This window comes from Piliocolobus tephrosceles, chromosome 19, assembly GCF_002776525.5.
Source record: "Piliocolobus tephrosceles isolate RC106 chromosome 19, ASM277652v3, whole genome shotgun sequence".
NCBI classification, from domain to species: Eukaryota; Metazoa; Chordata; class Mammalia; order Primates; family Cercopithecidae; genus Piliocolobus; species Piliocolobus tephrosceles.
In genome coordinates, this window is record NC_045452.1 from 10415138 (window position 1) to 10441074 (window position 25937).

General features: G+C 44.4%; 1 protein-coding gene across 1 annotated transcript in view; it reads left to right on the forward strand.

The window, feature by feature from the left end:
• ZNRF3 (zinc and ring finger 3) overlaps positions 1-25937 on the forward strand; it is a 172357-nt gene that overhangs the window by 90806 nt on the left and 55614 nt on the right. Inside the window, exon 2 of the mRNA XM_023190709.3 lies at positions 14695-14820. Within this exon, the coding sequence (XP_023046477.1) occupies positions 14695-14820 (126 nt within the window). The remainder of the gene's footprint in view (positions 1-14694; positions 14821-25937) is intronic.

Consider the following 25937-nt stretch of genomic DNA (forward strand, 5'->3'; position numbering starts at 1 on the left):
GTCACTCTATGTTTAAGCCTTTGAGGAACTGCCAGACTGTTTTCCAAAGTGGCTGCTCCATTCTGCATTGCCATCAGCAGTGTTTGAGGGTTCTAATTACTCCACATTCTAGCCAACACTTGGTATGACATGATATCTCATTATGGTTTTGATTTGCATTTCCTTGATGGCTAATGATGTTGAGCATCTTTTAATGTGCTTGTTGACATTTGCATATCTCTTGGAGAAATATGTGTTCAGATCCTATGCCCATTTTTAATTGAATAGTTTGTCTTTTTATTATTGAGTTGTAAAAGTTCACATACATTTTCTTCTGTGGGTTTTATACTTTTAAATTATTTATTTATTTTTAGAGGCAGGGCCTTGCTGTCTCCAGGCTGGTGCGCAGTGAAGCCATCATGGCTTAATGCAGCCTCAAACTTGTGGGCTCAATCCTCCTGCCTCAGCCTCCCAAGTAGCCATGATTACAGGCATGTACCACCACACCTGGCTGATTTTTTAAATGTTTTGTAGAGACAGAGTCTTGCTATGTTACTTAGGCTGGTCTCAAACTCCTGGGCTCATATAATCCTCCTACCTTGGCCTCCGAAAGTGCTGGGATTACAGGCATGAGCCACGGTGCCTGGCCTTTTTTACACTTTCTTGATGGTGTCCTTTACAGCACAAAAGTTTTTAATTTTGATGTTCATTTTGTCTATTTTTTCTTTGGTTGTCTATGCTTTTGGTGTAATATCTATTGCTCTACTTTTTGCATGCCAGGTACATGGGCCTCTTTTTATCTGATCCTCAGAAATATAAGCAGGATGGGCAGGATCAGGACTGCCCTTCAGATAAGGTTACGTGACTCTTCTAAGGTCGCACACAAGAGGCAGTACTGGGATCCACCTTGGGCTAGAGCAGCTCAAAGCCCTTGTTCATCATAGCACACCACAGCATAACACAGCATCATCAGGGAGTGGAGAATAAGAGGTTCTGCCTTAGGCCCTTCACTAAAGTGCCCCCTCTTAACACCGTGTTGAGAATCCCCTTCTCAGAATGGTTACTTGGCAAATGTTGAATTATTTCTTCCATTTTGTTTCTATGTTTTTCCAATGAAAGAAATTTTTTTTTTTTTTTTTTTTTTTTGGAGACGGAGTCTCGCTCTGTCGCCTAGGCTGGAGTGCAGTGGCCGGATCTCAGCTCACTGCAAGCTCCGCCTCCCGGGTTTACACCATTCTCCTGCCTCAGTCTCCCGAGTAGCTGGGACTACAGGCGCCCGCCACCTCGCCCAGCTAGTTTTTTGTATTTTTTAGTAGAGACGGGGTTTCACCGTGTTAGCCAGGATGGTCTCGATCTCCTGACCTTGTGATCCGCCTGTCTCGGCCTCCCAAAGTGCTGGGATTACAGGCTTGAGCCACCGCGCCCGGCCGAAAGAAAGTTTTTAAAAAAAGAAATGAACTTAAAATTTTGATTGGAAGGTAATGAACCTGCCTCTCAAGGGCCTGCCTTCCTTTGCATTCAGAAAACTACTCAAGGTTACAACAAACCAATACATCCATTGGTTCCTTGTAAGAAACTCCCCAAATATCAGGAAACATTGTGGGAAAGGAATGCATCTCTTTTTTTGTTTTTTTGTTTTTTGTTTTTTTTCAGACGGAGTCTCACTTTGTCACCCAGGCTGGAGTACAGTGGCGCAATCTCAGCTCACTGCAAGCTCCACCTCCTGGGTTCACGCCATTCTCCTGCCTCAGCCTCCCGAGTAGCTAGGACTACAGGCGCCTGCCATCATACCTGGCTAATTTTGTTTTTGTATTTTTAGTAGAGATGGAGTTTCACCGTGTTAGCCAGGATGGTCTTGATCTGCTGACCTCGTGATCCGCCTGCCTCGGCCTCCCAAAGTGCTGGGATTACAGGCGTGAGCCACCGTGCCTGGCTGGAATGCATCTCTTTGACAATGCATGTTACTACTTAATACTGCCATTTGTTATACATAGAGCCAATTTATGGAAAAAAGCCCTGGTTAGCTTCAAATTTTGGTCACCTGTCCTGTCAGCAGATGCATATACATTTTATAATTGTTTTCAAACTCCTGATTAAACAACATTACACTAAAGAAGGGCTCAGCTCTTAATCACTATTCCTTGCCTGGCGTCCAGCCACAAGGTCAGTGCTTAGCAAATGTTGGTTTGAATGAGTAGTAGAATCCAAAAAAGAAAAAAATCTCCTACTATTCTTACTCTCCAGTCCATTAACTTTGTAAATTCTTTGTTTCCTTTTAGTTTTCATCTAGATACAGATGTGATTTTTATTTATTTTTATTTTTTTGAGAGAGGGTCTTACTCTTGTCCAGGCTGGAGCACAATGGCCAGATCATAGCTCACTGCAGCCTCAGCCCTCCAGGCTCAAGCAATCCTCCCACCTTGGCCTCTCGAGTAGCAAGGACCACAGGGGCATGCCACCTAATTTTTTTTTTTTTTTTTTTTTTTTTTTGAGACGGAGTCTCGCTCTGTCGCCCAGGCTGGAGTGCAGTGGCACAATATCGGCTCACTGCAAGCTCCGCCTCCCGGGTTCCCGCCATTCTCCTGCCTCAGCCTCCCGAGTAGCTGGGACTACAGGCGCCGCCACCTCGCCCGGCTAGTTTTTTGTATTTTTTTAGTAGAGACGGGGTTTCACCGTATTAGCCAGGATGGTCTCGACCTCCTGACCTCGTGATCCGCCCGTCTCGGCCTCCCAAAGTGCTGGGATTACAGGCTTGAGCCACACCTAATTTTTTAATTTTTGTAGAGATGGGGGTCTCACTGTGTTGCCCAGGTTAGTCCCAAACTCCTGGGCTCAAGTAATCCTCCCACCTTGGCCTCCCAAAGTGCTGAGATTACAGGCAGATATGATTTTTAAATCTGTACATTAACTTCTATGAAAATTTTGTACATACTTCTAATACTATGTTATCTTCATTATTATCTCACTGTGGTGACATTACATCCCATAAATTATGCACATTGTTTTTATTACATAGTCTTTGGGGGAACTTTTTTTTCCCTAAGTTTTCACAGTTTAGAGGAGGTCTACTTAAAGATTTCATCATATTAAGTAACTACTTTGGCTGGGTGCAGTGGCTCACGCCTGTAATCCTAGCATTTTGGGAGTCCGAGGCGGGCAGATCATGAGGTTAAGAGTTCAAGACCAGCCTGGCCAACATGATGAAACCTCGTCTCTACTAAAAGTACAAAAATTAGCCAGGCGTGGTGGCGGGTGCCTGTAATCCCAGCTCCTTGGGAGGCTAAGGCAGGAGAATCGCTTGAATCTGGGAGGCAGAGGTTGCAGTGAGCTGAGATCGTACGACTGTACTCTACCCTGGGCAACAGAGCAAGCCTCTGTCTCAAGAAAAAAAAAAAATTACTACTTTGAGGTTATTTCCTCAGGGTTTGTTTGAAAAATGAAATTGTTGGGGGAAGGACATACAGAGCTTGGGCATTGTCTCATTGCCAGACCGCTTCCCCCCAAATCGAGCCAATTTGCAGCATGGCCAGAATGTGTTTGCCCAAGTGGGGTTTAGTAGCTGGTTTACTTGACTGGTTTTGCTGTTGTATTCATCACCAATAAGGTGGATGATGAGTCTGTTTTCTTACTATAAATTAGTTGCATGTGTCCCTTAACTCTCAATCATTTCTTTCCTTGCAGTGTATCTTTGTTCTGTACCTGCTCATATGGAGAAGTTTAAAAATTACGTTTGTACTTTCTGCCCCTCTTTGTCACTATCTAGTTCACTAATTGTCCTAAAGGAATTGACTTAGCTTATGTTGCTTCATCATTTATAAAAATATAAATGAGGCAGAGGTTGTAGTGAGTGAAGATCATGCCACTGCACTCCAGCATGGGCAACAGAGCAGTACCCTGTCTCAGAAAATAAATAGGCTGGGTGCAGTGGCTTATACCTCTAATCCCAGCACTTTGGGAGGCAGAGGTGGGTGGGTTACTTGAGTTGGATCCGGGAGTTTGAGACCAGCCTGGACAACATAGTGAGACCCTGTCTCTACTAAAAATATAAAAATTAGCTGGGCATGATGGTGCATGCCTGTAATCCCAACTACGTGGGGGACTGAGAGATTGCGCCTCTACACGCCAGCCTGGGTGACAAAGTGAGACCCTGTCTCAATAAAAAATAAATTAATATAGCTTTGGAATTTTTTTCACTTATTTTTCTAGTTTCAGTTCAGCATCATGTAGTTTGAATGATTTGTTGTTTTATAGTATTGTATTTCATCTTAATTTAGTAACTCTTTGATGTGTTTAAGCACCTAATCCTTTTAATAATAAGAATGATCAAGTGTCCTTTATAAGTTGCCTTGCAATTTGAAGTAAAACTGTGTCAGTGAATTTCTATGTAGAGAACAATACTTGTCATCTGGTAGGCACATGAGTCTCTTTGAGTCACTTCAAGAATGAATTTAGAATTAATTTAGCTTAAGGTTTCTGTAGTCTACTGTACACTTTAAAAAACTTTTTAACTTACAAGGCATCTTATCTATTTGAAACTAGCAACAGCCATTCTAAGTGAGGGTTTGTAAAGTCCGATACGAGATATACATGGAGCCATATGTAAGTTTCAACATAATTCTCTGACAAAATGAAAGTCTAGGGCATGGCAGATACTCAAGGGAAAAGGTGGATTTGAAATGCTTGCTGCTTCCCCAAGTTTCTGACAGGTCACTTCTCAGTTGTTCATTTGGTACAGAGGAACCAAATAAGTATAGAGGCTCTTTTTGGGTTTTCTCAAAAAAAGTGATACCCACTGGGAGAGACTCCAGCTGAGTGTTCCGAAAGCCAAGAGTCCTCACCCGAGAGAACTCCACAGTCCTCAGGCAGTTCCCAGCTGGAATTCTCTGTGAAACAGCAGCAACAGCCAGCAGCTTTTTGGTGTCTGGGGTAGTTTCTGACCCATCACAGTTACCTTCATTGCTATGACAACAGGGAGAATAACTATTCAGGTTCTGTTTGATTCTAGATCCAGAAAAAGGGTTAGGCTGTTTGTTCAAAGAGCAAAAGAATTGTCCGTTTCTTTGTACAATAGAAGAGGGAAAAAAATCCTTATGATTCAAGAGAAAAATGGGTGGGGCTGCCCTTTTTCCATTCCTTCACGTAAATTATAAGTCTTGGTTCTAGCCACCACACCTTATAAGAAAAGGTCTGGGACTGATGTGAAACTCTGTACCATAGCGACACCCTACCCTGGCCGATAGTGGCAAAAGAACAAAAGGAAGGAAGTTTCCCTTTTAAATCCCCAGGAATTTTTTGATGAGATAATATTACAGAGTGAAATGTCTCGTCCTCCTGTTAGTTTAGTATTTGGCTCCTGTGTAACAGTAACCCACTTAGAAGCAGGCGGCTCTTTTGAAGTTATTTTAAACTCTCAGCCTAGTGTAGAGATTTGTAACCTTGGATAAAAGCACCACTAGCCCTAGTTTCAATTTTGCCCTTTCAGACATGTGGAAGGTGCACCAGTATATCTCAAGGATTTTGTACTGAAAGCTTCTTAAAGAGCTGGTCTTGGTTTCAAAGTTTGGCTTGATGTACCATACTCAAGGGAACATAGTTCTTTCTCTCCAGATATTTAACCTTGTCTGACATCATCTTTTGGCTTCGAAGTTCCCCTGCCTTCTTTGTCCATTAACAAAACATGAAACCACATGAAACCATGATAGTCAGTCTCACTGGGCTCTGAGGAAATTGAAGAAAGTTCATCTTCATATTTAAACATAAAACCAGTTGTTTGATACCTGGTACCAGAGATGGGCAGGTATATGCATTGCTTGTTGGTAGCATTTTGCCTTAGTAACTCTATTCAGAAATGCAAGTGGAATGTTCAGTGCCTCTTCTAGAGGTTATATCTGTGTCTGGGAGAAAACTGGAGCTTCTCAGAACAATCACCCTGGTTATTGTGTCTGCCATCTCTGTAACACCCAAATCTATGTCACACTCTGATGCCACCTGGGAGCTATTTTTGGTTGCGAAGGGTGGTGAAAGCTACCGGTTCTTTCTCTTACCATGTCTCCCTGAGTCATCACCAGCCCACGTCCTGGATGGCTCCCAGAACAGCCATCTCAGACAAAGTCTCTCTTCAGATGTCCGCTCCTCAGTGCAGGGATCCTGTGGGGTCTCTCTTGGGCCTGATGAAATCCTTCCCTGACTTTTCCAGTGAGGAGGACCCATAGAATATGCTGGAACACTTGGAGAAAGGGAGTTATTATTTCCAGCATTGCATAAAATTTTTGATCAAAATCATTCATGTGTCTGTTTATAAAAAGACAAAGCGTGCATCACAGTTTATAATAAAAAAGAGCATTTTCTTGATTCCCTTTCACCACCCCTGATTGCTATTCCCAGAGGCAACTATTTTCAATTCTTTAGTGGTTTCTTTTGCTCTTCATCTTTGTGATTGTTTCTAAATTTCTGTAACTCTTATAGTCAATTGCAGAATAATGTGTTGACCTCCTCCTGTAGAAAAAGATTTTGCTTTTCACTCCCCTCTTCTCATTTCTGCATTCTTCCAATGTAGTTATATCACATAGGTCATACCCTGATTATGGGTTCCAATCCTGGTGTAACTTTTTGTTTTTTTCTGGAGTTAATCATTGCTCCCCTCACCCTGGCCCTCCATTACTTTAGTTTGCTGTAACTGTCACTTGTCATCCTCTTGTTCAGAACTATAAAACTCTCCTCAGTACCATCTAACCCACTGGGTAATGAGTTATGTTTTTGTTGTTGTTTGTTTGTTTGGCTGTCCTGTAGCCTTATCCTTCTGGCCCCATCTGGACCTGTCCTTTAACAGGCTGGTTGCAGAGCCATTGTCCTGGGATTTTTCTTTATTTCTCTAATCTGTAGGAGTCCATGTGCTTGGATCCCATGCCTGCCTTTTCCTTAGTTTTATTTCCTTGTTTTGTTGTTGCTGACAGCAACTCCTGAGGTTGGACATGGGTGGGAAAATTTGAGACTTGCTTTTTTGGGGGGGACATCTTCCATTCTCCCCCCGCTTCTACTGCCCTTTCAAGGTGCTGTCACGGTGAAGGGCACCAGTGTTGTGGTCTCTGTGTATAGTAAGCAGTAGCCACCCCAGCGTGCTTGGGCTGCTGTGGCCCCACAGCAAGGCCAAGGAGGAGCAGCCTTTGCTCCTATACCATTGCCAGTAAATCTTTTTTGCCCTAGAAATGTCTTTGATGACTCAATAATCAATAACTGTAAGAGCTAGGTCTTTCAAAGTTCATGCAGCAAGTTGATTAAATCCTGACCTATTTGCCCTGGTACCTCACTTAGCAGAGCAGAGACCCAAGTGGCTCACCAAAGACGGCAAGAGACATGGTAGCAGGCCTGCCTCCAGGCCAGAGGTCATTTGTTCAGCCAGTAGTCATTTATTGAGCACCTGCTGGGTACAAAGCTCTGGGTAGGGTGAAAGGGGACTTCTGAATAAGACTGTCTTTCTAGAAGTAGGTGCCCATCTTAGAGGGAAGGCTGTAGGAACCAGTAAGCACCATACAAAGCATTTGAGACTCAAGAAGTATTAGTTGATTCAAGAAAGCTCCATGGAAGGGGTGGCATTTAAGTTGGTCTTGAAGGGCAAAGTATTCTAGGTAAAGGCATAAAATGCAAATGAACATGACAGGTCTAGAGAAGTTGAAGGAGAGAGCTTTCCCATTGATGAAATGTCTACTGGTGTTACTATGTTGATGTATTTTATCTCATTTAATCCTTAAGAATGTCTGTATTTGTCCTTATCAGTTAAGACAGATGCTACAGTCTCCATTTTACAGATAAGAAAATCCATATGGAAAACAGATAGGGGCATAGAGTGTGGAAGTACAGACATTAGAGACTCAGAAGGGTGGGTGGAGGGGAGGAAGGGGAATGGATTATGGGAAATTACTTAATGGGTACCATTTACATTATTCAGGTGATGGATACACTAAAAGCCCAGATTTCACCCACTACACAATATAGCCGTGTAAAAATCACACTTCAATTTATACAAATAATTTTAAAAATCAAGGTTTATAGAAATCAACTCATCTGTCTAGGTGATGTGCATCATAAAAGGCAGAAGTGAGATTTCAACACAAGATTACATGATCTCAAATCTCATTCCTTCCTTCCCAAAATATCCATTGGAACAAAATAAGGAGTGAGAGGGTAAGAGCGACAGTTTCATAATAATGTCAAACTCATGATGAAGCAGTCGGTAGGCATTTTCCTTCAGTTGACTTAAGCAAGATGTTGAGTATCCCAAAGTTATTGCACAAAGAGCAAAAGTAAAACAAAATCAAAGTTATAACCCAGGGCATATTTTCTGTTATACCCTTGCACTTTCATTGTAGCTTATTATTTGCATCAAGTTCTTCTGTGAATCTGCCCCAGAAGTTTTGCTTGTCTTCTCATTTCAGGCCATCCTTCCCCTTAGTATTCTCTGTTCGATGGAATCTTGGTTCCAGTCTAAGCTTTCCATGTCTATTTGATTTTTTTCTTATGTTTTCATTAGTAGTTCATTCTGATGTCCTTGAGTTCTTACAACTCAGCTGTTTTTAACTTTCTTAAAAATAATAAGGCGAAAACATAAATGTCAAGCATCTGACTAGGAAAGTCCTATGCATCCAAATATTTTAAGAAAGTAAACTCAGAAATGCCTGTAACTTTTAAATGCTTATATGCTACATTAAGTTCAAAGTTAATATGCTTGAACACCATACACTGAAGTATCCTACGAAGAATGTTGAATGATTAGGCATTCAGAACCACACAGATCTTGTATGTTGTCAGTGCCTATATGTCGCTGGCTGGTGTTAGCATGTGTGAATAACACGCCTGGTTTTTACCTGATGGTTGCAGGGATGGTGTGGAAGCAGTGTCTAGCTGAAACTTTGGAAGAGTATAGGAATTTCTTGTGGAAAAGATTCTTATTCTCTACAAATGATTGTTATCCAAATTAGGACCTTGGGATCTTTTAAAATTAGAGGCTAATAATTCTTTCTTATCTTTTAAAAAAATTGAGACGCAGTCTTGCTATGTTGACCAGGCTAGTCTCGAGTGCCTAGGTTTAAACCATCCTCCCACCTCAGCTTCCCAGTAGCTGGGATTATAGGTGTGTGTCACTATGCCTGGCTTAGGGCCTAGTATTTCTTAGGAGAAAGTAGAAATAAACATTTCATTGGGGCTATATCTTGAAAAATAAAAATGAAAGTAATGGTTTATATTTAAATTATAATCGCAGCCTTGGACTGATTTTTGAGAATAAACAAAGATTGAATCTCTTGTGGGCAGTGTGGGGATATTCTCAGCAAAATTGTATAAGACTCTGCATATGGCATCCTTTACTTAGGTTTGAGTTCAGCCGGGTGCGATGGCTCATGCCTGTAATCCCAGCACTTTGGGAGTCCAAGGCAGGTGGATCACCTGAGGTCAGGAATTTGAGACCAGCCTGGCCAACAAGGTGAAACCCTGCTGTACTAAAAATACAAAAATTAGCCAAGTGTGGTGGTGGGCGGCTGTAATCCCAGCTACTCAGGAGGCTGAGGCAAGAGAATTACTTGAACCTGGGAGGCAGAGGTTGCAGTGAGCCGAGATCTCACCACTGTGCTCCAGCCTGGGCAACGGAGACTCCGTCTAAAAAAAAAAAAGTTGTTTTCCAACTGAGAGGACTCTCACTTTTTCCAAAGGTCTCTCTTAATCCTTTGATCATTCTCTGTGGAAGCTCCCATGCGTGTTTCTTCTTTAATCCTTAACTAGATTGTTTGCCATTGGCTTTGAGTAGAATCCAGTTGTTGACTAATAGGACTTTCATGGACTCTGTTAAATTTTGCATTGGTTGCTGATTTGCAGTTCTAGTTTGCAACTTATTTACATAGTTTAGTCACTATATCATCTGATATTCCAACAATTAGCAGGAGTTCCCTGTTGGATTAAATATGAGATTAAAATGTGTAAACCGGTCAGGTGCAGCAGCTCACACCTGGAATTCCAGCACTTTGGGAGGCCGAGGCGGAAGGATTGCTTGAGCCTAGGAGTTCAATACCAGCCTGGGCAACATAGTGAAACCTGTCTCTACACACACACGAAAAAGCCAATAAATGAGGTGGCAGGATTGCTTGAGCCTAGGAGGTCGAGGCTGCAGTAAGCTGTGATCGTGCCACTGCATTCCCATGTGGGGGACAGAATGAGACCCTGCCTTAAAAAAAAAAAAGGTGTTAACATAGTAGATGTCCAATTAATGGGAAAGGCCTCTCTTTCACTTTCCCCGTAAAATGCAAACAAAATGGTATGTTCATTTGCATTTTATACCTTTGCCTAGAATACTCCATCCTTGGGACAGGTCAGTTCACTAAGGAATATTTTCACATAATGACTACTTCTGCTTCTCTATAAAAACATCTCCAGAGCTCATAACTCGGAGCCCTTGGGAAAAGAGAACCTCAGAGTAGAAATGGCTGGAGGCCTAAGGTGGTTAATACTGTCATCGGGGCCAGCTAACAGAGACCTGAATCATATAATATGGTATTCAATAGGCGAGTCAAAGGAGCCTGTTAGATTGAATTAACAGACTTGTACTGGAGATGTAAACTGGAATAAGGATCTCAGGAGAGAAGGAACTTAGGGTGGAAGTGGGAAAGTGGAATGGATGGTTAGGTAGGTTTTTTATCCTCCGAGATGTGATCTTAGTGGCTTCTTTACCCTCCACGAGAGGGTAAAGCATCCTTCCCACTGGCGCTTTAGAAAAATCCTTTTAGTTTTAAAGGCTTTCATTCCTGTTCACAAGTCAATGCCCTTGACGGGGCTGACGTGTTGCGCTGCCAAGTCACCCACCCCAGTGTTGGGAAGATTTGATAGAGGAGTTTGGAGGAAAGTGGGAAGGAATGACTGCTTAGGAGAGGAGAGAGCCTGGCAGTGAAGTGCAGCCCAGGGCACTGGCTTAACAGCCCTAAGGGACCCCTGGGTGTGTTTGAGGCTTACATAGTTCAGATTTCTGCATGCCTGGACACGCTCTCCACATGCTTTTCCTGAGACCGTGTGTTCTGCTTCTTCAAGAGAGTAAGCCTCCGGCCTGGTCAGGCCCACTTCCACCTCACTGGCTGCAGTGGGTCAGGCCTGGGCTTTGGCTTCAGCTGCCTCTGGGTTCCCATTCCTTGTCTTCTCCCCATCCTCCACATCTGCCACTTTCCCAAGCCTCGTCTTTTCTCCAGCTGTCCTCGACTGTCCCTCCATTTCTTTCTACCATGGCCTTAAGTCTTTGCGTCATGGGTGTTCAGCATTTGCAGACATTTAGCTTTGCCTCATGTCATATTTACTGTAGGTTTATTGTCATGCGTGTGTATGTGTTCTCCCTAATTTAGCATCTCTCAAAGTGTGTCCCATGAAATCACGTGATCAGATTAAACACAAAACAAGTTTATAAACAAAGGATAGGAAATGGTGGTTTTAGCAAAGGTTAAAAGCCCTATTAAACCATTGGCCACTGCAGAGCTTTAATTCACACATGTAAATCCTGAGTCCGTATGAAGAGCTTCTCAGTGTTATTTACTTGTGCAAGAACCTGTTTTTCATCTTGTGGTAGGTAGTATTCTGCAGGACACAGTTTCCTGAAGGGCTGCTGAAATTCATTTAGGCTCTGGAAGGGTAGAAAGCACATTGTCCTTCACTGTGGGATCCCCGTGTTAATTGAGGACAGTGCTAGGCAGGGCATAAGTCATTCCTGAGTAAGCTCTTAGGACAGTTGCCTTTTTTTATTTTTTTAAACCTTTTAATTGTGAAATTCATATACAATTCACCATTGTAATCATTTTAAAGCATGAAATTCAGTGGCATTTAATATGTTCACAGTGTTGTGCAATCTTCACCACCATCGAGTTCCAGAACGTTTTCATCACCCAAAAGGAAGCCCTGTACCCGTTGAGCAGTCACTCTTCATTTGCCCCCTCCCTGCTGCCCTTGGCAACCACTAGTCTGCTTTCTGTCTCAATGGATTTGCCTCTTCTGGACATGTAATGGAATCATACAGTATGTGGTGTTTTGTGCCTGGCTTCTTTCTTTAGTAAAGTTTTGATATAGATGCAAGGTCTTAGACCTGAGTGATGCCTCTGCTCCTCCAAAGCAACTCTTTATCATTGGTCAAACCCCATAAATATATGAGTAACCAAAAGCAGCCATTCATCTGGAAACCTCCAAGTTGCGTGGCCAGGTTAAAAATATCGTGGAATACTGGTTGCCATTACCATGATTTGACCTGGGACTTCAGGAAGCTGGCTGAGCTGTACTGGAGTGAGCCGGGTCTTGAGCCCTTTCCCGGAGGTCAGAGGTGCCTGAGCTGTTGACATAATTGGCTCATTCCTCTTGCTCATCCTTTTTCTAGTCGGAGGTCTCAGCATTTCAGACTACTCATTGTTTAATAATTGTAGAACATTCTAGAGTGGGCTGAATCCTGCAGGGGCATCCTGGAGGAAAGGTTGCACCACCCGTGGCACCACAGAACCTCCAATGGCCCTTCAGGCAAATTCCATGAGCCTGAAAGCTCCTGCAAAGTTGGATGTCCCAGGGCCCTCTATCTCATATCTTGGAATTCCCAAAGGGTGGGGTATCTCTCATCCACTATAAAGACAGCTGCTGGCCGCCCTGTGCTCAGCAGTGGTGACCTCTCACCTGCCTTATGAACTTGTGCAACCCCTTTCCTGTTGTTTCATTGAATTGTCAAGGATCTCTCATTTTTGGTCTGCACCCTTTGCCCTCCACTTGTTGCTGTCTCTGGAGTCCAAGAATACCACTGCTGAAGAGGTTACCTGCCTGCCTAAAATAACTTCTTTCAGTACACCATCTTCTGCCTAAGAACCTGTAACACTGTCTTGGTGTCCAGACTCCATCCTGGTTTTTGAGCCCTTCTCGCCTTCTCAGTGTAGACAGTGACCCTTCCTACTCATCAGACTGGATGCATTCTTTTCCCTCCTCTATATCATCTCTTAGCAACTCCTCCCCAGGCTTGGAACTGACTTCCCTCTCTCATTTTGCCCTGGTCAGTCTAACTCTTCCTTCGAAGCTCTCTCGAGGCTCAGCAGCTGCACAAAGCCTCCCCAGACATTCTAGCAATTCTTGTTGCCTGCACCAAACTCATGTTACACTTGAATACCACAGGATTTAGAGCTGGAAACTTTTTTTTCTAAGGATTTTATCTCTTAGTCTTCCCCTGTCAGATGGTCAGCTCTCAGAGGAAGGGAGGATAAAGTAAGCAAGTGGAGTGGGAAGGCACTGGATTGTGAATCCAAGGGCCTGGTGACCTCCGGGTGTGCTACATACTGGCTGTGTGTTGGAAAAGCCACTTATCTTGGATTTCTGTTCTTATCTGTAAAACAACCAGGGGATAAGGTGGGCGCATTAGTTTCCTATTTGCTGCTGTAACAAGTTTCTACAAACTTAGTGGTTTAAAGCAACACAAATATTTTCTCTTACAGTTCTGGAGGTCAGAAGTTCCAAACAGGTCTTCGGGGCTACATTCTTTCTGGAAGCTTGAGGGGAGAATCCATTTTTCATTTTTGTCAGCTTCTAGAGGCCATCCTCATTTCTTGATTAATGGCCCCCTCTTCCATCTTCAGAGTACATCAGCCTCTGCTTCTGTCATCACATCTGTTCTCCGTCTTTCTCATGCTTCCCTGCTTCCCTTATGTGGGAATCACCTTTGTGATTACACTGGACCAACCCAGATAATTCAGAGAATCTGTCCATCTCAAACTCAATCACATCTGCAAAGTCTGTTGCTGTGTAAGGTAACTTATGCACAGGTTCTGGAGATTAGGACATAGATATCTTGGGGACTATATTCTGTCTGCAGTGTGTTCTTAGGTCTCTTGTGTTTCTAACTTGTCATGAATCTAAAGACGTATTTCTTCCACTTATTTAAGAGCTTAGCACACACAGTGCTAGGCTTATCAACTTCTTGATAAGTTATGTTTATCCCTGAGGATTTCCTCTTCTCAGATTGTTATTAGGGATTCTAGGGCCTGGTACCACTCAAAGATAGAACTGTGAGCACAAACCTTAGGGTTGTTCTGGTTTGACTGCACTTTCACACACAGAAATTTGACACTGCTTATCTACCCATCTTTGATTTTGTGCTTTGCAAATTTTGAAAAGACCTCAAAGAATTTTATCTGTTTCCCAGTAACCACGGGTAGCCTTTAAACAGCCTGTTAATTACACTGGTGATTTCTGTGGTCTCTGCATAGAGTCCGGGATGTGTTTCCAGATCCTCTTACGTAAGTTGAAGTAGACATGTTGTTGAAGTCTAGAAGCCAAATGATCTTGGATACTAACCTAGCTAGTCTTGTCTGTAATTGCTACTTAGTGTTAAATTTATGGTATTTCACAGCAATTTAGATTGGTATTTATGTGGGAATTGTGCTGTTTTCTTTCCCTGGATCCTATTGGGCAGTTTCCACCTTGGATCACCATCACTTAAAAGGCAGTAAAGAAGCATGCATAACATACATTTATAATGGCTCTATTGTGTTCTCCCCAGTGCTCAGCTCATTGTGCTGAAATAAAATTCCCCTTGGCTTGAAAAACCGTCCCCACTCTTAAAATTTTAAGTTTTGACATTACTTTTGGCTATAGTATCCGAGAAATACACAGTATGAGTCAAGCAAACGTGTAGCTTGCCTGCTGAAGTTTTCTTTCCATTTTATTTCCTAGATGCACCCACTGGGCTTATGTAATAACAATGACGAAGAGGACTTGTATGAATATGGCTGGGTAGGAGTGGTGAAGCTGGAACAGCCAGAATTGGACCCGAAACCATGCCTCACTGTCCTAGGCAAGGTAAGTGTTTCTGGTTGGTGTTTTCTGCTCTTCCATTTCAGCATTCCTCAAATAGTTGATTATGGAGAAGAGCCATGCTGGCACAGTGCTCCTTCCCAGCTGAAGTTGTCTAAGGTGGGGACTGAGACATGCATTATAGTGGCCCACCAGTGTTTACAAGCCCAGACTCAGAGAGACTGCCAGTCTCAGAGTGGGCTCTAGCCTCTTGTCCACCATGTGGCCTTGGGCAAGTTGCTTCCCTTAAGGAGTCTTAGTTTCTTATCTGTGAAATGGGCTAATAATAGAGATTCACAATACTTTATCTTACACCCTTGGGGCAAGATGTTTCAGAATTCTGAGATTTGAGGCATTTAGAAAGGCATTAAGGGGTATAGATTTTATATTAAGTGACCTCCAAGAGACCTAGGGAAGCACTCAGTAACCAAACACATTCACATTTGTATAGTAAACCATAGGGATCTTCACATTAAGTGGGATAGCTAAAATCTAAATAACCTAATGTTAGTTCACGGCAGCTTTGCCTCCAGATGAGTTTCAGGTCCATTAAGTTTTGCTGCCAAGTAAGTTATGGGAAAATGTTTGGGTTTTAGAGCTTTTTTTGGTTTCAGAATGGCAGACAGCAATTATGGTCCTGTATTAGAACTTACCTCATAGGTGGTTAGGAGGTGAGATGAGATGCAAACGCCTCACACAAAAGTAAGCCCTCAATAAATGTTTGCTGCCATTGGCTACCATCACTCCATTTAGAAGTACTAAAAAAGACTTTTTAGCCAAGAGGGTCAGCATTACTTTGACTGCAGTATAAGATAGAAATAAATTTACTTTGGAAAGCCACTCATCAACAATCTTAAAATATGACAGGTAACAACCTGTTTTAAACTGGATTTTGTTTAAACTGCATCATTTTGTTAAAAAGAAAGGTTCAGAGAAGGTGATTTGAAGTTTGGTTGGGAGAAAGGTGGTCTCTCCTAAGGATAGTGGTACTGACTGGATATCTATTATATTCTCAAAAGTTGCCATTCTAGGTACCATGGGGAGAGAGCTGGGGCAAAAAACTGTCCTAGTTCCTAACCTCTTGAGGCTGTCTTTGAGAAATCCAGGAGAGAGAAGGGGTAGTTTTGAAGCAGGGTGCTAGAGAGGGGAGACTTTCCAGACTTAAAGTAGTCCCTACCATTGTCTCTTGAAAGACCTTTGGCCCCAGGTACAGGTCTAATCTATTTGTGGTTTTTGCATCCCTGTTGTCTTCTGAATAACTTCAAGTCACTTGTCAAGTTTTCCTGCCCTTTCGTTGGAAAAAAAGAACCCCACAGGAATTATTAGCTGTTTGCTTTACGGTTCACAAAGTTGAATCGAGGTGTTTTAGGTGGCTCAGGCCCTGATACTTCATCGTTTAAATAATTGGCCAGAGCTGCTTAGTGGTGGTAGGAGAGCAATGACTCCCTTGAGGATATTTTAGTGTTTTCCTAGGAGAAATGCCAGCTACATCTACAGGGTAGGAACAGTGCTTTCCTTGTAGGCATTACGCTCCTATTATAACATTTTCTCCTGTACTTTAACTGCTGTTATGCAGGAATCAGCTCCTTGGCTTCATTTGCTTTGCCCCAGTCTGGTGGGGCTCCATCTTTGTGTCTCTCGCATCTATAAATGGGTTGGAACAGGGATCACAGGGTCATCCTGTAGTTCTCCCATGGTTTAGTGGTGGGGGAACTTGCTGAAGTCACTCGGAGAACCCAACTATTTCCTCCTCTGCCTGGAACAACCATGTAGTGGTTTTACTTGGAGAGTTTTGTATGATTTGGCCTGCTGGCCCGTGATGCCGGGGGAATAAAAAACCCTAGGCATATATTGAATCATTAAGTGCTTCTTAAGTTGATTCATTCTCCAAATATTTATTGGATGCAGGGGCCCAGAAGTTGAGCATGCGGTTCTACCTGCTTGCAAGCAGCAGCCCCCACGTTTCTCTGGAAAGGCTGATGGCGGGCAGCATTTGCACATGGTTAGTCATTGCAGTTTGGCTTTGAGTTTACACCTGAATAAAATCATTAGCACAAAAGCTTGGGCCAAAGAAAGACAGTTTTGCATTTGTTTAAAGCCTGGGCCGGTGTGGGAGGTGCGATGAGTCAAGATCTCAGTCTCTTCCTCTCTTGCTCTCCTGCCGCCCCTCTCTCTTTCTCTCATCATCTTCTTAAAGTGTGGTTGTTCTCAGTCTCAATTTCATTAACTTTGACAACTGCGTTTTCTTGTTTTCTGAGCCCCCAGGATCTGGGAGCAAAAAAAAAAAATTCCTTTGAAGGAAGGCAAAGTGATTCCCGCAGCTTAGTCCCTGCAGAATTCGTGATTTTCCATCCATTTCTTGGCTCTGAAAAAGCGGGCAGTGGACAGAGGCAGTAAAGGCATAGGAGGAAAACAGCCAAGCTAGCTTGAGGGTGGGGGCTCCTTCCTGGGGATGTTGAAACTTGTTGAAAACCCAGGACTCTGTCCGCTGCAGGCGGGCCAGGCATTCAGAAAAGCCTGTGGGGGAAGAGGGGTGAGAGGGGTGGCCTAGACACAGGCTAACCCCCTCCCCGGCACCCACCCTCTTCACCCACCCACCCACTCACAGACAATGCCACAGGGCGCAACCTTGAAATAAGAGAGCTATGTCCTAAATTAAAACATGTAAATGCCTCTCCAAGAGTTCAAATAAAATTTCATTTTAAAAGCAAAAGACATAAACTTGTCACCTCGGTTTATTACTGAGTGCTTTTGAACTTCTCAGAAAAGAACGCTCTAAACTCATGAAAGAAAAATGATTTATGATCCCCTCCTTCTCTTTTCCATTCTGTGGGAGGAGGTACAGACAGGATCAGCTAGGGAGGCAGAGTTGGGATGAGGGCAAGCCCCCACGGGGGAGCAGCAGGCCAGGGCGCCAGGCCAGGCCCTGCCTCAGACCAGGCATGGACACATCTCTCCAGCTTTCTGAGCCTCTCTCTTGTACTTAATGTGAAGAGGCTGTTCTGGGTTCCTTGTTCTTCTAATATTTTGAGCTTCTGTATCATATTTAAAATCTTTCTTTGATATTCTAGTTTGGAGAGATTCTACTTACAACATTGAAAGACAGACTCTGTTACCTGTGACAGTTTAAGTCCTAAGAAGTTAAAATAGAATAAAATTGACATTTAGTTTGCTATTAAGTAAGGGTGTTGGCCAGGCACGGTGGCTCACACTTGTAATCCCAGCACTTTGGGAGGCTGTGACGGGCAGATCACTTGAGGCAAGGAGTTTGAGACCAGCCTGGCCAATATGGCAAAATCCCATCTCTATTAAAAAAACAAAATTAGCTGGGAGTGGTAGCACGAACCTGTAGTTCCATCTACTTGGGAGGCTGAGGCAGGAGAATCGCTGGAGGTGGAGGTTGGAGTGTGCTGTGATCGTGCCACTGTACTCTAGGCTGGGCGACAGAGGAAGACCCTGTCTCCAATCAATCAATCAATCAATCAATGTAAGGGTCTTAAACCATCGCCAAATCACAGGAGTCTATGTTTATGTCCCGGGCATTTTAACCCTCCAATTCAATCAGTGTTTATTCAGCATCTTATAGAGCTCCTAAGAATTTTGAAGGTTGACTTTAATAGCTTCACCTGTGGAGAGTCTCATGGCAGGGAACATGAGAGGTGCTGGTGTTTCTAGCAAAGCCTGGTTTGCCCTGACTCTGTAACTCAAGGCAGAATAAATGCCCCATAACCACCACCCATGTTAGAGAAGATTCTTAGGGAGAGGTTTGGAAAACAGCATGGGCCAGGCATAGTGGCTCATGTCTGTAATCCTAGCACTGTGGGAGGCTGAGGCGTGCTGATTGCATGAGCTCAGGGATTTGAGACCAACCTGGGCAACATGGCAAAATACCGTCTCTACAAACAACACAAAAATTAGCCAGTCATGGTGGCGCATGCCTGAGGTTTCAGCTACTTGGGAGGCTGAGGTGGGAGTATTGCTTGAGCCCAAGAGGTCAAGGCTGCAGTGAGCTGAGATTGTGTCACTGCCCTCCAGCCTGGCCAACAGAGAGACCTTCTCTCTCAAAAAAAAAAAAAAAAAAAAGAGAGAAAAAGAAAAACAACATGATCAACAGGCATGACCTTAACTCTCCCCAGGGCTTAAGAGTACAATGTGGGGAAATTAAGAAAAGGACAAGAAAGGGAATGTCATGTTATAGAGACCCAGCCTTGACTGACTGACCTCGGAAAAGGTATTTCATTTCTCGGTGCATTCTCCTCTGTGCAGCAGGGCTGATGCTGCTTTTGTCATTGTAGTGGGGGGTCTACGAGATATTTATGGAGCACTTAGCTCAGAGCCTGGCTTATGGGAAATGTTGGATGACCATGTAGAAGTCAGCCATCAGGTGTTGGGTGCTCGCCGAGTGCTGAGAGCTTTACCTATGGTGTCTCCTTTAATTGTTAAGGCTAATTTGAGATCCGATCCAGATTCCCGTTTTACCATGAGCAAATCGAGTCCTAGAGAGTTCTCTACATAACCGGAGATTGAACAGCTCAGAAGAGCCAAGATCTGAAATAAGACCCTTCTGCTTCTCTTTGCAGATCTGAAATAAGACCCTTTCTTCTGGCCAGGCGCGGTGGCTCACACCTGTAATCCCAGCACTTTGGGAGGCTGAGGTGGGAGGATCACAAGGTCAGGAGATTGAGATTATCCTGGCTAGCACAGTGAAATCCCATCTCTACTAAAAATACCCAAAATTAGCCGGGTGTGGTGGCAAGCGTCTGTAGTCCCAGCTACTTGGGAGGCTGAGGCAGGAGAATGGCATGAACCCACAAGGCAGAGCTTGCAGTGAGTCGAGATCACGCCACTGCACTCCAGCCTGGGCGACAGAGCGAGACTCCATCAAAAAAAAAAAAAAAAAAAAACACACACACACACACACAAACGACCCTTTCTTCTCTTTGCCTCCTTTTGTCTTTGCCAGTTTTTCTAGATAAAAATCAGATGCTCACCTGGGCATGGTGGCTCACACCTGTAATCTGAACACTTTGAGAGGCTGAGTCAGGAGAGTTGCTTGAGGCCAGAAGTTCAAGACCAGTTTGGGCAACACAGTGAGACCTCCTGTCCACAAAAGAATAAAAATAAATAAATAAATAAGCTGGGCATGGTGACACATGCCTGTAGTACTAGCTCCTCGGGAGGCTGAGGCAAGAGGATCGCTTGAGCCCAGGAGTTCGAGGCTGCAGTGAGCCATGATCATGCCACTGCACTATAGCCTGGGATATAGAGTGAGACCCTGTTTCTGTCCCTCTTCCCGCCCTCCCTACCCCTAGCCCCCCAAAAAAGAAAAGAAATCAGATGCCTTTTAGTAGTCACAGGCTTGGTTAAAACTGTTAGTTCCACATAATAGAAACTCAGCCTGAGCTCTGTTGAGCAGAAAGAGGAATTTGATCTGAGGATTCTGGGCTGTGTCACAGAACCCATGACAGGGGTACTGATGCCCTTGCACAGCAGCTGACTCCAGGGCTTGGATGCCAGTGGCCCCCTCCTCAAGTCTTCTCCATCCATGCATCTGCTTTATTCTCTCACTCCCCATTTGGTAGGAGACACAGCTCCCCAGTATCCCTGGGCCTGAACTCTCTGGGTTTTGAGTCTGAAAAATTCCAGAAAAGGGATTCATTGGCCCATCTTGGACTGGGGGGTTCATCCTTAGGCTAGTCAACTGTGCCCCAGGGGCTGCCCTGTCATGGGTGGGGAGCACGGGGGAGATGTGTTCTCCAGAAGAGAGCTGGTGGCAGGCAGTGCTGGGCTGCCATCCTCGTAGCAGGCCCCTGCAGTCACTAAGTCATGCATGTGATCATGAGCTTGTGGGCGATGTCCTCAGTCTATCTCTGAGTCATTCAGAGAAGGTTCAGTTGGAAGGACCTCATGGTCTATATGTACTACATACAATCAAATCCTCTTCTTCCCCTGAACATAGAGAGTGATTGTGGTGAGTGAAAAGTGAGTCCACGTGGACTGGAGGAGTTGGGCAGGTTTACAGAGGGGGAGTTGTGTAAGATAAAGGTACGAGGAGACAGCATGAGGTAGGAAAAGAATCTCCAGAACAGGGCAGAAGAAAAGGGAGCAAGGTGTTCTTCAAGGAGCATTGAAAGCTGCTACAGAAGGAAGAGGCTCTCAAGTTAAAGAGTTTGGTGTTCATTCTCTAAAGAACTGGGAGCCACTGAAGGCTTCTGACAAAAGAGCGGGTACTGTAGGATCTGTGTTCTGGGAATGTTCGCTTGGTAGTGGCATCTATTCTGGTTGCAGAGAGATCAAGTTACTCTGCCACTAGATGTTTTGAGGAACCCAGTGGACCCAGACATCTATTCTTTTAAATGCTTTAGCGGGGTTCAAGCCAGTGAAATTACCGAGGGCTCTTCATGTTTGCCGTCTCTCCTTTCTCTGTTTGCACATTTAGGCAAATGTGAAATGTAGAAGCAACATGTCCAACAGCATGGGAAAGTGGAAAACTATGTTGAGAGGGAGGAGAGTTGATTTTTAATCCTGGCTCTTCTGATAAGCAGCGGGGAAACCAAGGTACGAAGGGTGGATGGAAAATTGAACCATATGGTCAGCCCACTAACCCACGTCCAGCCCTCAGTGTCTTGGGAACTTCTTTGCAAAGCACAAATACAGACTCTGGTAACCAAAATCACCAGAAGACAGAGAACAGAGTCAAAGGAAGCTTGACTTTTCAAAGTGGTTGGGGGAGGGGGAGCATGTAAGGGTTAAGACTTGGGTTTAGTCATCATACTAACACAGGTTCCAACCCCAGTTCTAACCCTTTTTTGAGACAGGGTCTTGCTTTGTGGCCCACGCTGGAGTGCAGTAGCATGATCATGGCTCACTCAGCCTCAAACTCCCGGGCTCAAGTAATCCTCCCACTTCAGCCTCCCAAGTAGCTGGGACTACAGGTGTGTGCCACCATGCCTAGCTAGTTTAAAATTTTTTTTTTGTAGAGACAGGGTCTCAATATATTACCCAGGCAACAGGCTCCTAGGCTCAGGCGATCCTTCTGCCTCCCAAAGTGCTGGGATTACAGGCGTGAGCCAACTGCACTCAGTCCCAAGCCTTCTAAGCTCTGTGAGCTCCTGCAGTCACTTAACCCCTCTGCGTGTTTAGATGGGAACAGCCCCTAAAGGAGATAATGTATATCAAGTGTTGATCACATTCCTGGCACAACCAAAAGCAGTAAACCAAATGGTGACTCTTATTGTCCATCTTCTCTTCCTTTCTCCCTCCCTTATTGTCCTTCAGTTCCTTTTTTTTTGAGATGGAGTTTCACTCTTGTTGCCCAGACTGGAGTGCAATGGCACAATCTTGGCTCACTGCAGCCTCCGCCTCCTGGGTTCAAGCGATTGTCCTACCTCAGCCTCCTGAGTAGCTGGGATTACAGGCATGCGCCACCATGCCCAGATAACTTATTTTTGTTTTTTTTTTTTTAGTAGAGACAGGGTTTCTCCATGTTGGTCCGGCTGGTCTCAAACTCCCGACCTCAGGTGATCCGCCCACCTTAGCCTCCCAAAATGCTGGGATTACAGGCATGAGCCACCACGCCCGGCCCCTTCAGTTCCTTTTATCACTCAAAATAGTATTATTTAAGGAGTCAAATACGTAGAGACAGAAAGCAGAATGGTGGTTCCTGGGGTGGGGTAAGGGACAAGGGGAGTTGTTTAATAGGTATGAAGCTTCCATTTGAGAAGAGGAAAAAGTACTGGAGATGAGTGGTGGTCATGGTTGGATGACAGCGTGAATATGCTTAATGCCACTGAACTGTGCACTTAAAAATGATTACAGTGGCGGGCCGGGCACGGTGGCTCAAGCCTGTAATCCCAGCACTTTGGGAGGCCGAGACGGGCGGATCACAAGGTCAGGAGATCAAGACCATCCTGGCTAACCCGGTGAAACCCCGTCTCTACTTAAAAATACAAAAAACTAGCCGGGCGAGGTGGCGGGCGCCTGTAGTCCCAGCTACTCGGGAGGCTGAGGCAGGAGAAAAGCGTAAACCCGGGAGGAGGAGTTTGCAGTGAGCTGAGATCCGGCCACTGCACTCCAGCCTGGGCGAGAGAGCAAGACTCCGTCTCAAAAAAAAAAAAAAATGATTACAGTGGCAAATTTCATGTTATGTATATTTTACTGCAGTTACAAAAACAATGGTATTACTTAAATCATTTCATAATATATGGAACTTGAGGGCAGTGGGTATAAAAAAAAATAAGCATTTTTTTTTCCTTAAGTGATGGAGCATAGTTGCTCCAGGAAAGAAGTGAGTGACTGATGTTACTGAATCTTGGGGGAAAGCAAACCCTGCATCCCATAGAATGTTATTCCCAGGGAGGGTTATGGATAATCTAGGTAGAGTACAATGAGGACAGAGACCAAACCCTTCTTTGTGCATCAGGCTGCCCTGGGGAAATTTTCTACTTATGTTTCAAAGAATAACTCCCAAAATAGAGAATTTTGGGGAAGGGAAGACAGACTTTTGTTATCCTCTCTTCATGACAAAGTGGAGGGAGGACAGGAAAATAAAACTTATTGAAATCCAAGGCTGGGCGCGGTGGCTCACACCTGTAATCCCAGCACTTTGGGAGGCCGAGGCGGGTGGATCACGAAGTCAGGAGATCAAGACCATCCTAGCTAACACGGTGAAACCCCATCTCTACTAAAAATACAAAAAAAATTAGTGACTTCATCACTCTGACAACTAATGGAATGTGTGCCTGCATATTCTGTGTTTTAAAGATTTCTCAGATTATAATTCCTGATTTATATCAATAGATATAACCAAATCAGAAGTTCTTGGGGTCCTTAATCATTTTTGAGAATGTGAAAGGAGACCTGTAATCTGAGTTCATTGAGCTGGCATTATGACCCCACTGTAAAGATGATCTCAGAGAGCTTAACTGGGTTAGAGAAACCCTTTTATAAAATTAGTGGAAATGAACAGAAACTAGAGGACGATACAGGGAGTAAAGGTGAGCTATTCTGTTCTGCAGTACTGGGACCAAAAGAATGTTGGTTCTGAAGTGTTAGTAATTTGAGTAAAACCAATGGGTTGCAGTTTTCCACATGTAATAACAAACAACCAGACAGTGAATTTGAAGAACTTCAGTGAAGAAGATCTCAATATCTTTGCTGCTTGCATTGGGATATAACATTCAGCCTTGACGCAGAACAGGGCTTACCTGGATGGGTCTTTACTTGAGACAGGAACTTGGGTAAAGCTACAGAGTTTTTTACAAGCCATGTAGATATTGTGGGGATGAGGGGCCTTATCCATTTTTTTTCTTTTTTTTTTGAGAGGGAGCCTTGCTCGGTGGCCCAGGCTGGAGTGCAGTGGTGCGATCTCGGCTCACTGCGAGCTCCGCCTCCCGTGTTCACACCGTTCTCCTGCCTCAGCCTCCCGAGTAGCTGGGACTACAGGCGCCCATCACTACGCCCGGCTAATTGTTTTGTATTTTTAGTAGAGACGGGGTTTCACCGTGTTAGCCAGGATGGCCTTGATCTCCTGACCTCGTGATCCGCCCGTCTTGGCCTCCCAAAGTGCTGGGATTACAGGCGTGAGCCACCACGCCTGGCCAAGGGGCCTTATCCTTCTGCATACCATTCTCATTTGGGGTTTTGATCACAGATATGTATTTCCTGGGATACCTGAGTGCCCTGGGCTTTAACCCAAGTCCGGCTTAGACACTCCTGCGTGGTGAGATTCTCAAAGAGGGATGATTAGGCTGGAATCCTTGGGTCTGATTTTCTGTGGGAAGTGGAAGAAGCTAACTGTCCCATGGACGTGGTCACAGCTGTTCCACATCATAGGTCTTGGCCTCACCAGGCCTTCTCTGGTCAGTGAAACAAGTAGGTATTTGTCACATACCTGAGCACGGGGCACCCTGACTATTGCTTATCGATTGCCATGGCATCCCTGAAAGCACGCTGCAACTATTTGTTACTGACCTGTGCGGTTTCCCACATTTAATAACAAACAACCAGACAACAACCTGGTCCCCTTATCACATTGTTTCCAAACGGGAGCAATTTTCACCCCGGGGACACTTAGCAATGTCTGGAAACGTTTCTGGTCTTCAGTAATGTCAGGGTTGGGAGGTGGGAGTGGGGGTGCTTACTGGTGTCTAGTGGAATTCCCCTTCCTCCTTCATTCCTTTCTTTGCCCCATTGCCTGCCATGAACAACAGGTTCCTGGTAGCCTTTGTGCTGTGGTTCTGTTGGGAATTGGTGCTCTGGCACATTCATCTCTCCGGAGGAGTGCGAAGAGCCTAGATCTTAAAGCTGAACAGCTGAGGTGCAAGTGATCATTCTGTTCAGTAAGAGCTGGGTTACTTTGGGCTGATTAACCTCTCTGCCTCCGTTTCTCCATACCCCCTCTGTAAAGAGAATTCTGATAATTAAAAAAAGAATAATGTGGCTGGGTACAGTGGCTCACACCTATAATCCCAGCACTTTGGGAGACAAGAGGATTACTTGAAGTCAGGAGTTCCAGACCAGTGTGGGCAACAAGTGAGAACTCATTTCAACAAAAAAAACAAAAAAATTTAGCCGGGCATGGTGGCACACACTGTAGTCTCAGCTACTCAGAAGGTTAACATGGGAGGATCATTTGAGCCCAGGAGTTCAAGGCTGTAGTGAGCTATAATCACACAACTGAGAGTGAGACCCTGGCTCTTAAAAAAATAAAATAAAAAGTATGGCCCAGGCACGGTGGCTCATGCCTGTAATCCCAGCACTTTGGGAGGCTGAGGTGAGCGGATCTCCTGAGGTCAGGAGTTCGAGACCACCCTGGCCAACATGGTGAAACCCCGTCTGTACTAAAAATACATAAATTAGCCGGACTTGGTGGCGGGCACCTGTAATCCCAGCTATTCGGGAGGCTGAGGCAGGAGAATCGCTGGAATCTGAGAGGCAAAGGTTGCAGTGAGCCAAGATCGCGCCACTGCATTCCAGCCTGTGCGACAGAGCGAGACTCCTTCTAAAAAAAAAAAATAAAGTATGTAAAGTTCTTGGAATATGTGAATACTCAAGAAATATCACTATCAATTTCTAAACATACTCCTACCAAGCAGATGGAAGTCCCTTTTCTAAGGTGAGCA